Source organism: Macrobrachium rosenbergii, chromosome 11 (assembly GCF_040412425.1).
Source record: "Macrobrachium rosenbergii isolate ZJJX-2024 chromosome 11, ASM4041242v1, whole genome shotgun sequence".
NCBI lineage: Eukaryota > Metazoa > Arthropoda > Malacostraca > Decapoda > Palaemonidae > Macrobrachium > Macrobrachium rosenbergii.
The window spans coordinates 28,107,861-28,121,906 of NC_089751.1; the positions used below are offsets into that span (position 1 = coordinate 28,107,861).

The 14,046-nt window shown below is 40.0% G+C and overlaps 1 protein-coding gene across 3 annotated transcripts in view; it reads left to right on the top strand.

Annotated features, from left to right (window-relative positions):
• The window catches only part of LOC136843269 (activator of basal transcription 1-like), a 52,945-nt gene that overhangs the window by 26,588 nt on the left and 12,311 nt on the right, over window positions 1–14,046 (top strand). Inside the window, exons 3-5 of one of the 3 annotated variants that reach the window (XM_067111420.1) lie at window positions 363–506; window positions 615–789; window positions 4,227–4,257. In XM_067111420.1, the coding sequence (XP_066967521.1) occupies window positions 363–506; window positions 615–789; window positions 4,227–4,257 (350 nt within the window). Of the gene's footprint in view, window positions 1–362; window positions 507–614; window positions 790–4,226; window positions 4,258–9,873; window positions 10,868–14,046 lie in introns of those variants that run through there. The other 2 variants (XM_067111421.1, XM_067111422.1) reach the window with 2 other exon arrangements.

The window sequence follows — 14,046 nt, forward strand, 5'->3', positions numbered from 1 at the left end:
TATACCAGATTGATTAGACGTTCTAGAAAAACATAGCAACTACTCAACTGACATAAAAAAAAAAATCTTCCTTCCTTCCTTGTCTCCTGTAGTAATTTTTTTTTTTTACATTGTGGGCGCCAGTTAATATACAAGAAAGGAAATTGATGAATATCCTGAATAAGGATCAGTTCAGTCATGTTCTACACCAAAATGCTAGTAAGTCAAAGCAAAATAAGTATCTTGGGAAAGAATTTGGTACTAGTGTAATTTGTTAGAAAGGTCACGGTTTTGGTAATTTTTCACTTGCATTTTCGTAATGCCTTCCAATCCTATTTTTCAAGGACGACCAAAATATGTTAATAGGCATCATTTACTTCAGCAGATGGTATTTGTTACATCTATGGTCCAGGCACGGGAAACTATTCACCCAGCGTTCAATTTGGTGCTGCAAATTTACCTCCCATCTCATCTTTGGAGGAAGTTGCCCAGTCCAAGCCTACTTATGCCTATGCTCAATATCTTTCGTAAGTTAAAGACCTCCTTCTAAGAGGGAGCTCAAGACTGAATTTTGTGAAATAGATGTACTGTACAACATTCAAGCATTCTAATCATGACTGTTTCTCTTTCTTCAGGTATTACAGCAGCTATGCAGTCGACGGCATCATTCAAAATACCGGCAACATGTATCACTCAGCGAACGACCACTTTCCTTGGTGGATAGTTGATCTAAGAGAAATGAGAGCCGTTCACCAAATTCAAATTTTCACAAGGCAAGACTGCTGTTATGATCGGCTTCACAGTTTAGAGGTAAGGCTTAAGGTGTGCCCAGGGCGATGATGAAACTCACAGTCTGGGTCCCTTCATTAATCATTACCTTGCAAGGCTGAATGACAACAGTACATGTAATAATTTTTTAATATTCCTGTAGACATCGAGACAGCAGTTTTGAACCTGTACAAAACTTCCTTGGATTAACCACAGTTATGTTTTAGTTGCAGAATCATTGTAGTCCCTTAACATAAAGTAAGTATACCTTAGTTTAACCAGACCACTGAGCTGATTAACAGCTCTCCTAGGGCTGGCCCGAAGGATTAGACTTATTTTACGTGGCTAAGAACCAATTGGTTACTTAGCAACGGGACCTACAGCTTATTGTGGAATCCGAACCACAGTATAGCGAGAAATGAATTTCTATCACCAGAAATAAATTCCTCTAACTCTTCATCAGCCGGCCGTCCCTTAACATAACAATAGTTATCATTAGTAACCCCGTGAGGGCATCTGTGGGCATTCTGGAACCTCCGTGGTTATCCTGCATCACTTTTGAAGAAGTATATCTTATATATACAATTTGATATGTACCAAGAACGATTAAATTATATTATATTATATTATATATATATATATATATATATATATATATATATATATATACACACACACACACACACACACACACACACACAGTAATACCTTGAACTTACGCAAGGTTAAGTTCCAAAACCCCTCGCGCAAGGCGAGAATTCACGTAAGTTTGATACGGTCACTAAAAATGCTAATAAATGCTTATGTCTAGAGTTTAAACACTAAATGACCCTAATCATTCTCCCAAAGTATTAAGCTAACTTTAAATTAAATTAAAATTACTGTAATTTCATTTAAAAGTTAGCTTAATACATTACCCTTAAAAAAGAAATAAATGGTTGACTTAAAAATAGAGTACAGTATCGTAATGGATTTGTAGTCTCTGCTGAGCGAGTTTTCTATAGTGACGCCTCATTTTCTTTGCCTCTACAATTCGTCACACCTGGCGTGACGGGTCACTCAGATCCAATCATTTAAACATTGTATATAATTATTTACCTGTCTCCAATTTGTATATCATGTATTCTTCTTTCGCAGGCATCAGATTGTATTCAACTCCATTTCTGGAGTATAACCACATCTTGCCAGCCATAACATTCAATCATTTTTTCAATCTGGTTCTTTGGAACATGTGCTCTCCGTCAGATTACCACATGATGGTTGTGCTTCTTGATATGCTACTAGGAACTCCTCTGACAAGGTGGAATGAATGACATTTTAAAATTCCCCGACGAAAGGAGACAATTCTATTGGACAAATGACCTGTTCATGCAAAGCATACACAGATTGTCAATGTCCTACAGCTTTGGTTGGACATACAACACTGAAGTAGTAGTGAGATCCTCCACTGTGTCCCAGTTCATAACTTGAGATAAAATCTCCTAATGGGAAAGGAAAGTTTTGACAGGACTGAGTTTTCCATTAAATTTGAATGATTCTATATTGTTATATCCAGTGTAAGTAAGGAGTTGCGCATTTCTTTTTAGCAAATTCTGTGCTCGTATCACTTACGTTGGTCAACCTCTTCTTGTTCTCAATGCCTGTATCAAATAAAATTTTATGTCTGCCAGTAATGCACAGTGCATAAGATTAAGATCACTGTTGAATCTGGCTCTTCTTAGACAGATTGATATTATTTGCTTTAGGCATATTTGATGTACAGCATTATGGCTGACAATGATAGTTTCTGAGAGGCTATTTTCTAGTTATCTGCTGAAGATAACATTCTTGCCATTCAGCCATGAGGTATGGCCATATAGCAGGAACTTAAGAATTGTCTTCATTAGTCACAAGATGAAACAGGTTCATACATAACATACAAATATGCACAAAGCAACACCCTGATGAACTGGATCTTGTTCCTAATGTTAGATGGAAACATCTTCCAGTCAAATGATTCATCTTTTAGAAAGAGTTTTTCTCCAAATCCTCATAGCCACCTCTCCATTTGCTTACTGATTCAGGTAGGTATTGATCCTTAATGGATAACAAATCTGTCTTGCCAATTAAGGGAACACCTTCAAACATATTTGGTTGAAAGTTCATGAGTTGTCTGATGTAGTAAGAAAGGGGTATCTCCAGCATGGCTTGTCAGTATACCTGTAGTTGGCTTGGTTTTTGGTTAAGCAAGAAAATGCTATGGTGCTGAGTGCTTTGTCTCCTCATCTTCAAGTCTGGTAGCCTGGTGGATGGTTTTTTTTTAAGAACCACTAGGCAACAGCTGAGGCCATTAGCCTATTAGCCTTAGTCAGCTTGGAACTGGTTATTCTTTGGTGTCTTTAGCCATGAATCCTTTTTGGATTTTATCACATAAATAGATGGGCACAATTCAGAAATGGCCCCAGGCCCAGCCATATGGGATGCTACGGTCCTGTGGTTTATAAATACTAAGGACAAATTGAAAATGGGAAATTGGATCATAAGATCCCTAAATCAAATTGGAAAGATGGAGCATGAAGAAAATGAATTCAAGAGACACAGACTGAACATCGTAGCTGTTTGTGAATCACCATGTAAAAGAATAGGAAAAGAGAAGTTGAAAAGGATAATATGTATATTTACTCAGGAAGAGCTTCTGTGCATTCTCTGCATTCAGGCAATGGCCAGCATTTGTTGCTTATGTGCACACAGTAGCTTTAAATGATTCTCCTTGCAGGAAACAGTAAGGCTTTCTGCTGACTCTGCTAAGTATTTAGGTTGAGCACTGAGTGTCTCTTAAGTACATGCTAATTTCCTGGCATCATCAGCTTCTTATATTATAATGAAGATGTTGGTGTAATGTCCTTAAACTATAGACTGGTTCTTGAACTCCAAGATGAAGGTAGTTGCAACCAACACCTACTATCAATGGTGAACTCATTGGAGAGGTGGGATGCCATAGAGGATACTTATGAAGCCATTTAATTACGAAAGAGATGATGGAAGCCGTTAGAGAACCATTGAAACATTTATGGGTAGCACCCTTTTTATCTTAAAAAGTGACTTTGACACAATGCTATTACCAACTTTTATTCTTGTATCATCAACTAGTGATTCTGCCCAAAATCACATTTATCTATTTCACTGTGTAACATGTGTGAATAAATTTTAGTAATGGACATATTTATGATTTACAATTTAGACCATAACTTTTTCTTTAATCAATTTAGATTAACTAGGAAAAGAGGTATAACTATTTTCATCATGCTTGAATTTATTTGACAAAATTGTTATCGATTACAAATTATCCCATTAATTGTGACCTCATTCATCCTTCCATGTCTTGTGTTTCAAAACGTCTTGTTTTTCCTTTTCTTTGTTATCTCTTAGCCATTTTAATCTAGCTGCTTACCCACAGATCCATGGAAACTAATTTACTAGTGAGAATTTTTACTGTACAGGTTCGAATCGGATCAACCTTGAGGACAGATGGTAACTTCTCTTCCTACATCCTTATGGCAACTTATCAAGGACCTTACAGCCTTAACGAAGGACATGTCATTTGTTCCCACTTCACTGGAGTTGATGGCAGATATGTTGCCATTTACAAGAACTCTAACATTTTAGAAGCACTTCAACTCTCTGAAGTTAAAGTTTATGCAAAGAAGCTTTGAGAAATATATTTGCAATGCTTATGGATGAAAAAGATCCTTTAATTCCAATGAGTAAAAGATGTTTGCCTTATATGGGTAGCATTGTTGATAATTATGTACATGTATGTATGTATTTATATCCTGTGAATGCACACACTTGCAACAACTAGAAAGGGCATATACTGATTGAAAGAATGTTTAGGCTCTCGCTGCTGACATTGGGCTGCTAGTTAGAAGACAAAATCAGGTTTTCTCGAAAAAAAAATCATGCATGATATTTTCTTGGGAGATTCTGTATCATTGCAGATAAAAATGAAATGACTTTATTGATTTAAGATGTCATATTGAAGGAAATTAATAAATAAAAAGACTGTTTTGGATGAAATTGTAATTCCTGTGTTATTCTGAGTGATTGTTAGAGTTTTAGATTTTGCATTATGAAAACAAAGTTTAAATGAAAAAAGTCGCTCAAACAGTGATTGTTGGATTTTGCATTATGAAAAAAGTTTAAATGAAAAAAAGTCGCTCAGACATTTGCAATCATTGCTCCCAGACATAAACACAACTAACTCACATTCCTGTAGTTTATGGTAATGGAACCCTTATTTTAAGGTTCTACTTTTTGTGGGACTGGTAACTAACTTATCATCATCATCCCTTCCTCGAACTCCATGTGACTTAAAGGGCTTCTCTGAAATTCTGCCACTCAGCAAAGTGATGAACAGAGTGTTCAGTCACCTTAACGCCAACTGATGATGCTTGATGAATGACCTTGTAAAGTCACCAATTCGGCGCCAGGATAGTGTTTCGGCGGCGCCATTAATTAAGTCTCCGCTGAGCTTGTTTTCTTTGGTGACTTCCGTTTTCTTCAAGCTAAATTAGTCACGCCTAAAACGTGCCAGGTCACGCATTTTAATCATTTTTACTTTATGGTATTTATACGAATGTCACACATTGTGTATCACATGTTTCTTCATTCACAGGCATCAAGACTGTATCTATATTGTGTCTCTGTATGTTTCATTGTAATTCGTACTCGTTCACTGCATATTATTGTTTATTGTTTCGACCTCAGGTCACAGTCAATTCCATTGTCTCTCACGCCCGGCGTCAGTCGGCCGCAATATAAGCCGCCTGGATCTGTAATAAATCAGCAGTAACCTTTACCTGCTCGTTTCTTTGACACCTTACAGTGGTGACCCCGGAGTATCCGGAGCCATTAGCGGACTCACACAGCGACTCAGTCTTGGCTCCAGGATTTCTCCAAAAACGCTCTTAGCGGCCTAAACACGGCGCTGTAACCAGCGTTTGAGCGTGCTGACTCGTCGGCGTACCCCACCAGCGTCACTAGCGGAACCACACGGCGCACGCAAAGTGCGTACTGACGCGAGTATCCTACTCCAGTAAGGGGTCAAAGGAGCGAGCATGGACGCGGATATCCCCTCCTTCATGCAGTTAAACGCGACCCCGCGGACTCGAGGTTTACCTACCTCCCATCGCAGCCGCGCCGCCCCGCATCGAGGCCCTCCCGCAACTCCACACCAGCGCCCCGAACACACGACGGCCGGGCAACACAATCGCGGGCCGCCCTCACCCTAAAGCTGCCGCCGTTCGCAGGGCAACCCATCGAGGTGGCTGCGCAGGGTGGAGAGCCACTTCAGAATCGCGGACCTCACGGACGAAATCCTACAGGCCGACACAGTGCTCAACGCCCTTCCGGAGGACGGTACAACAAACTCATCTCGCGGGTACCCAAACACTCACCCTCACATACAGCACCACAAAAAAGTTCCTCCTCGGCTTGCTCCTGCCCATCGCCGAGCGGGCCGCCTGTGCTATCGACCTTGCCAATAATCCACGCCACGACCTCAACCAAGAGACGCTTGGGGCATGGTCGTAGATCTCCCTGTCAACACCAGTCTCGGGTGGCAACGAACAAGCGGCAGGAGATAAGCTTCGTGACGGGAAATTTTCTTCGCCAACTCCTCCCGGAAGGCGGGTAGGAGGCTGAAGGGCGGCACCGCCAGCAGGAGCTCGAGGAGGACGGGAGCTGGTTGAAGGGGTGACGTCGGATGATCCTTCGGTGGCCGGCTCGAGGGCTGAAGGATGACGGCGGCTGATCCTTGGTAGCCAGCTCGAGAGGCGGCAGCAGGCTGAAGGATGATGTGGCTGGTCCTTCGTTGGTCAGCTCCGTCCAGCCGAGTGCGGGGGCGGCTTCAGGTTTCCTGGAGGAGGTATCCAGGGCTCGGTGGTGGAGTGGGTCATCTCGGAGGGTCGGACTAATACTGAGAACTCAGGAACGGCGGGAAACAGCGAGGCGCGAAGGGTCTTATCAGGCGTGGGTCGTCATCTTGGGTCGGCCGGGTCCTTCGAGTCACTCCGGGTCACCAGTGCTAAGGACTGGGTTATGAGCGACATACTGGCTGGGTGTTAACTGGTTTATTGGTTGTTCCTTACTGAGATAAATGTACAGAATCTTGGAAGATGTTATTGACGCGCGTGCGAAGCGGTAGCGTCTACACACAGACAGGTAAAACGGACATAAAAGGTTCAGACATCTGTGTTTGTCGCCAGACAAACAGATGGCGATATCAAGAGACATGATTAACATATGGTGATGAAACATACATCAGTGGAAGGGTCAGGAAATTCTACATATGGCCAATTGCATGAGATTCAAGACAGATTAATGGATACAATGCAATAGCATAATAAATGTGAAATGGAGAGACCTTTGGCGTCTTCACAAACAGAAACATACACACAGTTTGATACAGAAGATTCGTTGGAACATTATGAGTACATGATTAGAATGCTTGCATGGCAATGCAAGTAGTGGTGATTGTACATACGTTAAGACAACAATGCTTAGGAGAAAGACTGAAATATTGTATGGTTGAAATCGCGTTCCTGTAGAGAAAGAAAACGAGACGCTCCTGTTTTGTCCTGTCGACTCCGATGATGACGATCGACGAACACACGAACACACACGTGTTTGGAAGAGACAGCGTCGGGGCTCTTACAAGTACTGTCACCAATTCGGCGCCAGGATAGTGTTTCGGCGGCGCCATTAATTAAGTCTCCGCTGAGCTTGTTTTCTTTGGTGACTTCCCGTTTTCTTCAAGCTAAATTAGTCACGCCTAAAACGTGCCAGGTCACGCATTTTAATCATTTTTACTTTATGGTATTTATACGAATGTCACACATTGTGTATCACATGTTTCTTCATTCACAGGCATCAAGACTGTATCTATATTGTGTCTCTGTATGTTTCGTATTGTAATTCGTACTCGTTCACTGCATATTATTGTTTATTGTTTCGACCTCAGGTCACAGTCAATTCCATTGTCTCTCACGGCCCGGCGTCAGTCGGCCGCAATATAAGCCGCCTGGATCTGTAATAAATCAGCAGTAACCTTTACCTGCTCGTTTCTTTGACACCTTACAACCTTAGTTAAAATCCATTAGGCAATGGCTGGTGGTCACTGGTCATCGTCAGCTAGGAACTGCAGACCACTAAGTACTGGCTATCCTTTAGTGTTTTTAGCAAATGAATCCTCAGAGGATTCTGTCTTGTAAATTTGATGAACTGGCGTACAGGACAGAATATTCTTGTACAATACTATAAAAGATAAAACAAGAAAATGAGGAATGAGCTTACTAGCAAAACATTCCTTTAAAAAATATATATACATTTTTGCGTTGTGGTGGGGAATCTTCATAATTCTGCCCAGTTAATTACTCGTGAACTCCTTTTGTTGTTTTAAAAGTAAAGTAGCTTTCTAGGCTTGTTCGGTCAGGAAAATTTTAGTTTTTATTATTTTATTATTTACTTGGTTTCATTGTATTATTGATACTCCGCCCGTGGGTTGTGTTTTTCTTTTTATTTACATGTACAGTTGTTTGTATGACTGCTGGAGTGCTGAGCAGTTTTATGAGTCGTTGTATGGTGACTCGTTTGTTTCCTAAGGCCGTGCGGGGCCTTACGAACACTGTGTTTTGTCGGCTCTGAATTAATGCTGTCAAGGCCAGTTCTCGCTCTGTCAACATTGGTTGGGCTGCTGGGCAGTTCAAGCAGTAACTGGAGTTTCCCAGTGTCTGAGATCTCGCTTTTTTCTGCGTACTTGATCGCCTGGTTGGCTGTGCTTGTGTTGCGGCCAAGCCACAGCTCCAGAAGTCTGTGAAGAGATAAAAGAGGAAACCTCACTGAAAGGAAAAGTGCCAGATCTAGATGGAACTATTCTTACAATAATGAAGAGGCTAGAAATGAAACCCTTTGCTCTAGTGGTAGAATTTGAAGTCACTCCAAAAATGAGATTAAAAACACGAGTGTGTGGTGGATTTAGGGTTCTATTGAACATAGATACCCAAAATAATGAAATGAAATGTTACCTCACAAGTGCAAGAATATTTTCAGAATGTAGATTTCCAGAAACCATGCTGACAATTAGGAGGAAGTATTGGGTATTGAAATCGAAAACAAATTGACTCTACCATCATAAAATATGACTGATTAATTTCCTTTTGCATATTCATCAAAAACTGTAGGCGCTATACCCTAATGTTTGGTTTGAACTTGGAATCACTTGTAACCCAGATTTGTAGTCTCGTTATCCAGTGGGATGTTTTGCTCATTTACTGTGATTCCTCTGCATTTCCTTCAGTTTCTTGATGGTGGTTCTTAAGGCTGTCATTTGGCTTTTCTACTAAGTTTTCAACTTTCCAGTTGTTCTCCCAAATGTTTGTTGTTGAGATTCTTGTTCTAGTTTCGTAAGGGCACCATTGGAGCACAGCGTGCACCATGTCACTTACGAATTGTGTAATCGTTACATATATTGTGTAAAAAGGCTTAGGGGTGGATGTTGCTTAAAAACGTAAATTAGGAATGTGCTGGTTCCTAACCAAGATTTTTGTGGTGTGTGGTTGTGCCAATTTTATTGCTAAATGGAAGTGATATTTGCAGGACAGTGGAAAGTTATAAATTGATTGGTTGAAATTGATTGGGGTTTTGTGGAAGATGGTGTACCTTATAGAATAGACCTTGATGCCAAACTGCGCTGAATGATTTCTCAGTGTCTCATGTTGTAGTGTGACACTGTTTCTATCACTGCTTTTGGCTATCTTTATACTCGTAGGTGTAATTGCATGATTTACACCTCGAATCTGCCTGAATCCTAATTGTATCTCTGTTAAAAAGCTGGTATGTTCTGGGAGAAATTGATCTTTGGGCAATACTTCTATTCCGAGAAAGTAGGTGGGCGTGTAATTTAATATATTTTGTTGTCATTTTTCGGTTTTGTATAATTATGTGTTTATATAACGGGAATTTCTCTCAGAATTCTTGTCTTTTTATCACTATATCTATTCACCTTTTTCTCACCTGTTATTTTTATTTTCCCACTTCTCTATGTATGGTGCCCCATCTGTCTCTGGTCTCTCTCTCTCTCTCTCTCTCTCTCTCTCTCTCTCTCTCTCTCTCTCTCTCTCTCTCTCTCTCTCTCTCTCAGCAAAGAAATTCAGATTCGTACTAACTGCAGACACCGCATCAGAAACCTAACACTGCTTACTTTTATGGGGCATAAATCTGTTTCATCTTTTTTCTCCTCCTCCATCTCTTCAGAAAAAGCGATAATATAGAAATATCCTCATAAGAAATTAAGTAAAAATGTTATTATCATACTTCATGAAATGGACATGTGCAAATAAACGAAGGGGAAAAGAGCCCTTACATTATTATAATACCCCCGTTTAGAAGTGAGTAAATTGATTCAAAGATAAATTTAACATTAAGAATAAATTGCACAACTATACAAACTGCATTGTGTAGTCATATGTAAATATATGTTTTTGCGTGTGGCAAATAATGTACTGGTAATCAGATCCACTTTTGACTGCCACACACAAACAAAAGTTAATAATATTGATATATTTTAAGAAGTGTGCAGTCAGAATTATCGAAGTATTTGCTTCAGTTTTGACAGGATAAGTACGCGAGTCTTCAACTGCTTGTCTCCGGAAAATACTGCGAGCTGTATCTATGCTGCAGGTTTTGTGTTCAAGGGTTAAACAAGCACGAAGGGAGACGTTTCAAAGGTAAATCCCGTTCATTACTAATACTACTAGCGGCGTGTTCGGTGAAGTGTATATACTGATCGAAAAGGCAAAAACCTGTACAGATAGCAACGTGACACGATCGCCTGTATTTGAAATTAGGCTCCTCCAGTGATTGATTACTTACCAGTGGAAAAATAATCCAAGCCGTGTAACCAAAATGGAAAATATGGACACAGAAAAAAGCACCACATCGGCAACAGAAGATCAAAAAAGGCGAAAACCGGGAATAATTTATTTGTCAACGATTCCCACGGGCTTCCATCCCACAAAGATCAGAAGTTACTTTTCAGAGTTCGGGGAAGTTGGAAGGATGTTCCTTCAGACGAGTAACGATGGTGAGTTGCCCAAGCCTCAACGCTTGCTAAATGGCATATTCCAGGCCTAGGCTTTTTCTTCATTCAGGTAGCTTAGGATAGGCCTAGGCCTATGTAGGCTTCTTGTATCCAGCAGGTTAATGGCCAGTATGCCTATCTCGTGTAGACGTAGGCTTTATACTAAGAAGTTGTGGTAAATTAAAGGAGACTGCCACACAAATGTATCGTTTAATATAATTTTTTTCCAAATAATGTAGAAATTGGTGTACATACCTAGTGCAGTACAGATGAGATCATTTGAGGAATTTTGCAATATAATGAGAAATTTACCTTATTTCTCTGTATTTTTTACTTTCATACCCCTAGGCCTGGAGGGACTGGTACTAAACACAGCAACCCATGGAGCTTCTGCCAATGTTAGGCTAGCATCAGCCACTCAGGGATTAATGCAAAAACATAAAAGATGGTAAATTTCTCAATATCTTGGTATTTTTCTATAAGTATCTAGCCTGTACTGCATTCTAGGCTTATGCACCACTTCTATATGTTTTAGTCAGAAAATTAGGGCCTAGCCCAATATCAGTAAATGATTTCCTCATGTAGCCTTCTCCTTTACTTTTTCCAAATTTATGTGGCATTCCATGTGGAGAAGTGGACCTTCCCTCTTATATCCTACATTTATGGGGGGCCACAGCAGAAAACCAAGGTTAGCCCATCAGCAGAGGGAAACATGGAACAAGTGAAAGGTAGAACCAAGTAGTTGCTCTGATGTGGCAATTTCCTTCTAACTTAACTTTTTCCACAGTTTTTTGGTTGCTAATTATGGATTTACCTTCAGTTTTTGTTGCACAATTGTAATTAACCTGTAATTAACCACAGATCTTCATCCAACAAACTTGGGGACCCGATGGGAAAGCCGGGTTATGGGTGGGGTATACCTCCAGTACAGGGGGATTTGCTCCCCCACTTGTTATTGTCCCACAATTTAGGGGACCCTCAGGGAAAGCAGGGTTATGGTTGGCGTAGACCAAGTGGGGTGAGGAGATGGTCAAATTTTACTGTATATGGTACTACAGAGGCGAAAAACCCTTACACAAACACAGAAGGAACAAGACGACCAGGGAAACCGTTACAAAGACAAACCCTTCCATTACTACAGCCGTTTTGAATGTTGTCTCGCATGCGCATTCTTATATGGGAGCTTTTGGTTCACAGCCTGACTCCTTACTGAGGAAACGGGGGTCTGGGGCCAAAAAATGCTTATCCAACCAATCACGTTACATCATTAATTCTGCATTGAGGAAAAACCTCCTAATTCTATGTACTGCAGACTGAATGGATGGTTACAAACCAGGGGAAACATTGGGGGCTTTCACACTGAAAGTTGCCAACATTCCTTTCTGTTTACGTACTTCATAACCCGCTTTCCTTTCCTCTTACCTTGATTTTGAGTTCCTAACTCACAATCGTTAATGCTCCTGTACGTTAACACATTCCCTACAGGTGATGTTTACCTTATGAATGTTACAATACGGCATTACAGTTGAAAATAGGCCCCGAAAGTTGGGGCTGCACCCTACATGAAGCTGGAGGGAGAGGGGGATTTCAAGGGGGATGGACGGAGAAGATTCTCCCGCTGCTGGAGGGGCTGTGGGGGGTTTCCATTTCCATTTGGGAACTTCACAAGTTACACCTTCCCCTTTCCAACCCTTGGGTCCGCCTGTTTGGGCTGGAATAGTTCATAACCCGTCTGACAACTGCAACAATTTGTTAACCTGTTTTAACTATGTCCGTTTAATTTAGGTTGCCTTTAAAGGGGGGGTCCCTGGGGGTCAAAGCCCCCCTGCCAGGTAACGCAGCTTACTAGGTTAGGTTAGATTGGTTTAGTTATTGTAATAATCGAAAGTTTTCGTTTTCTACAAAGGGTGGTGTCCAGGAGGGCGAAGCCCCCCCCCCCCAAGCCAGGGAATGCAGCCAACTAGGTTAGGTTAGGCGAGTAATTATTAATATCAGCTAATTCTGGAGGGTCATGCAGAGTGACTTATGATAATTCAATACAAAGAGAAATTGAATAACACAAAAATTAACTTAGCCTACACTATGGTATATCATATACATATGTGGTAGTCTAGCCTACATTATACAAACATCAACATAACAAATATGCATATTTTCCATGGATCTTTTAAAATGGTATGCTTTAATTCACTGTATCCAACAAAATTGTATATATTCTTATATTGCTTTTGTATTATAAATTTCGATCATAGTGATCAGTGTTTTGGTTTGGAAATTGATTACACGGTAAGGTTATTTCGCCGTATTTTACTCAGTTCAGAGCGCTTTTTGTGCTTCTAGTTAGTGTAAATGAATCTCTAGATACTTTATTTATATGGGGCAAGGTTATCTTTTGTTATACGAAGTGTTTTTAAGTCGAAATATAACTTAAATATGTCTCGTTGTGAAATTTTTTTAGCTATTTTTTTTGTTGGTAGATGATTTTGGCCGTTTTGGGGGCATGTTTGTTTTGTGCCCAAAAAAATCAAGATTCTGTTCGCTATTTTCACTCGATTTTATCATAATACTAACTTTACATATTTTTCGTTTATCAGCATAAAAATAGCAGTAATGTGTGTTCTTTCATGCCCAGTAGTTGTGATTAAAATATTTTCTCTCCAGTTTTAATTGCTGTCAAGTTTCATCCATGTTGCCGATGCATGATAATTTATAGTCATTAGCAGCTTGAACATTGTTTTCTCAGCTTCAGCTACAACTTGCAGCTTAAATTTAGCAGTATATTTCCTTGCTGATCCTTTAGGGTATAATGTAAAAATATATCAGTCTTATTATACTTAACATTATTTTTATTATAAATGTGGTAATTGTTTACTACTGTACGATGGTTGAAATACAAGCAAAACAGCTGTTGTTATCCGATTCGGTTATAAGCAAAACAACATTTCTCTTTCAGTTGATTATGGCTGTACATATTTACACAAGAGTATAACTTTACTAACAATACCTTTATCATTCTCTTTTACTTTTTTAACTAGAAGATGGGATAAAAAGATGGAGGAAAAGGTCTCTTGCTGCCTGATTGTATGCTGCTGCCTGCCCAAAATTTAAAAATATTTTATAAATATTGTTGTATCAGTATTAGTTGCTTACCCCTTTCCAAAATCATATTGTAAGGCGAGTTA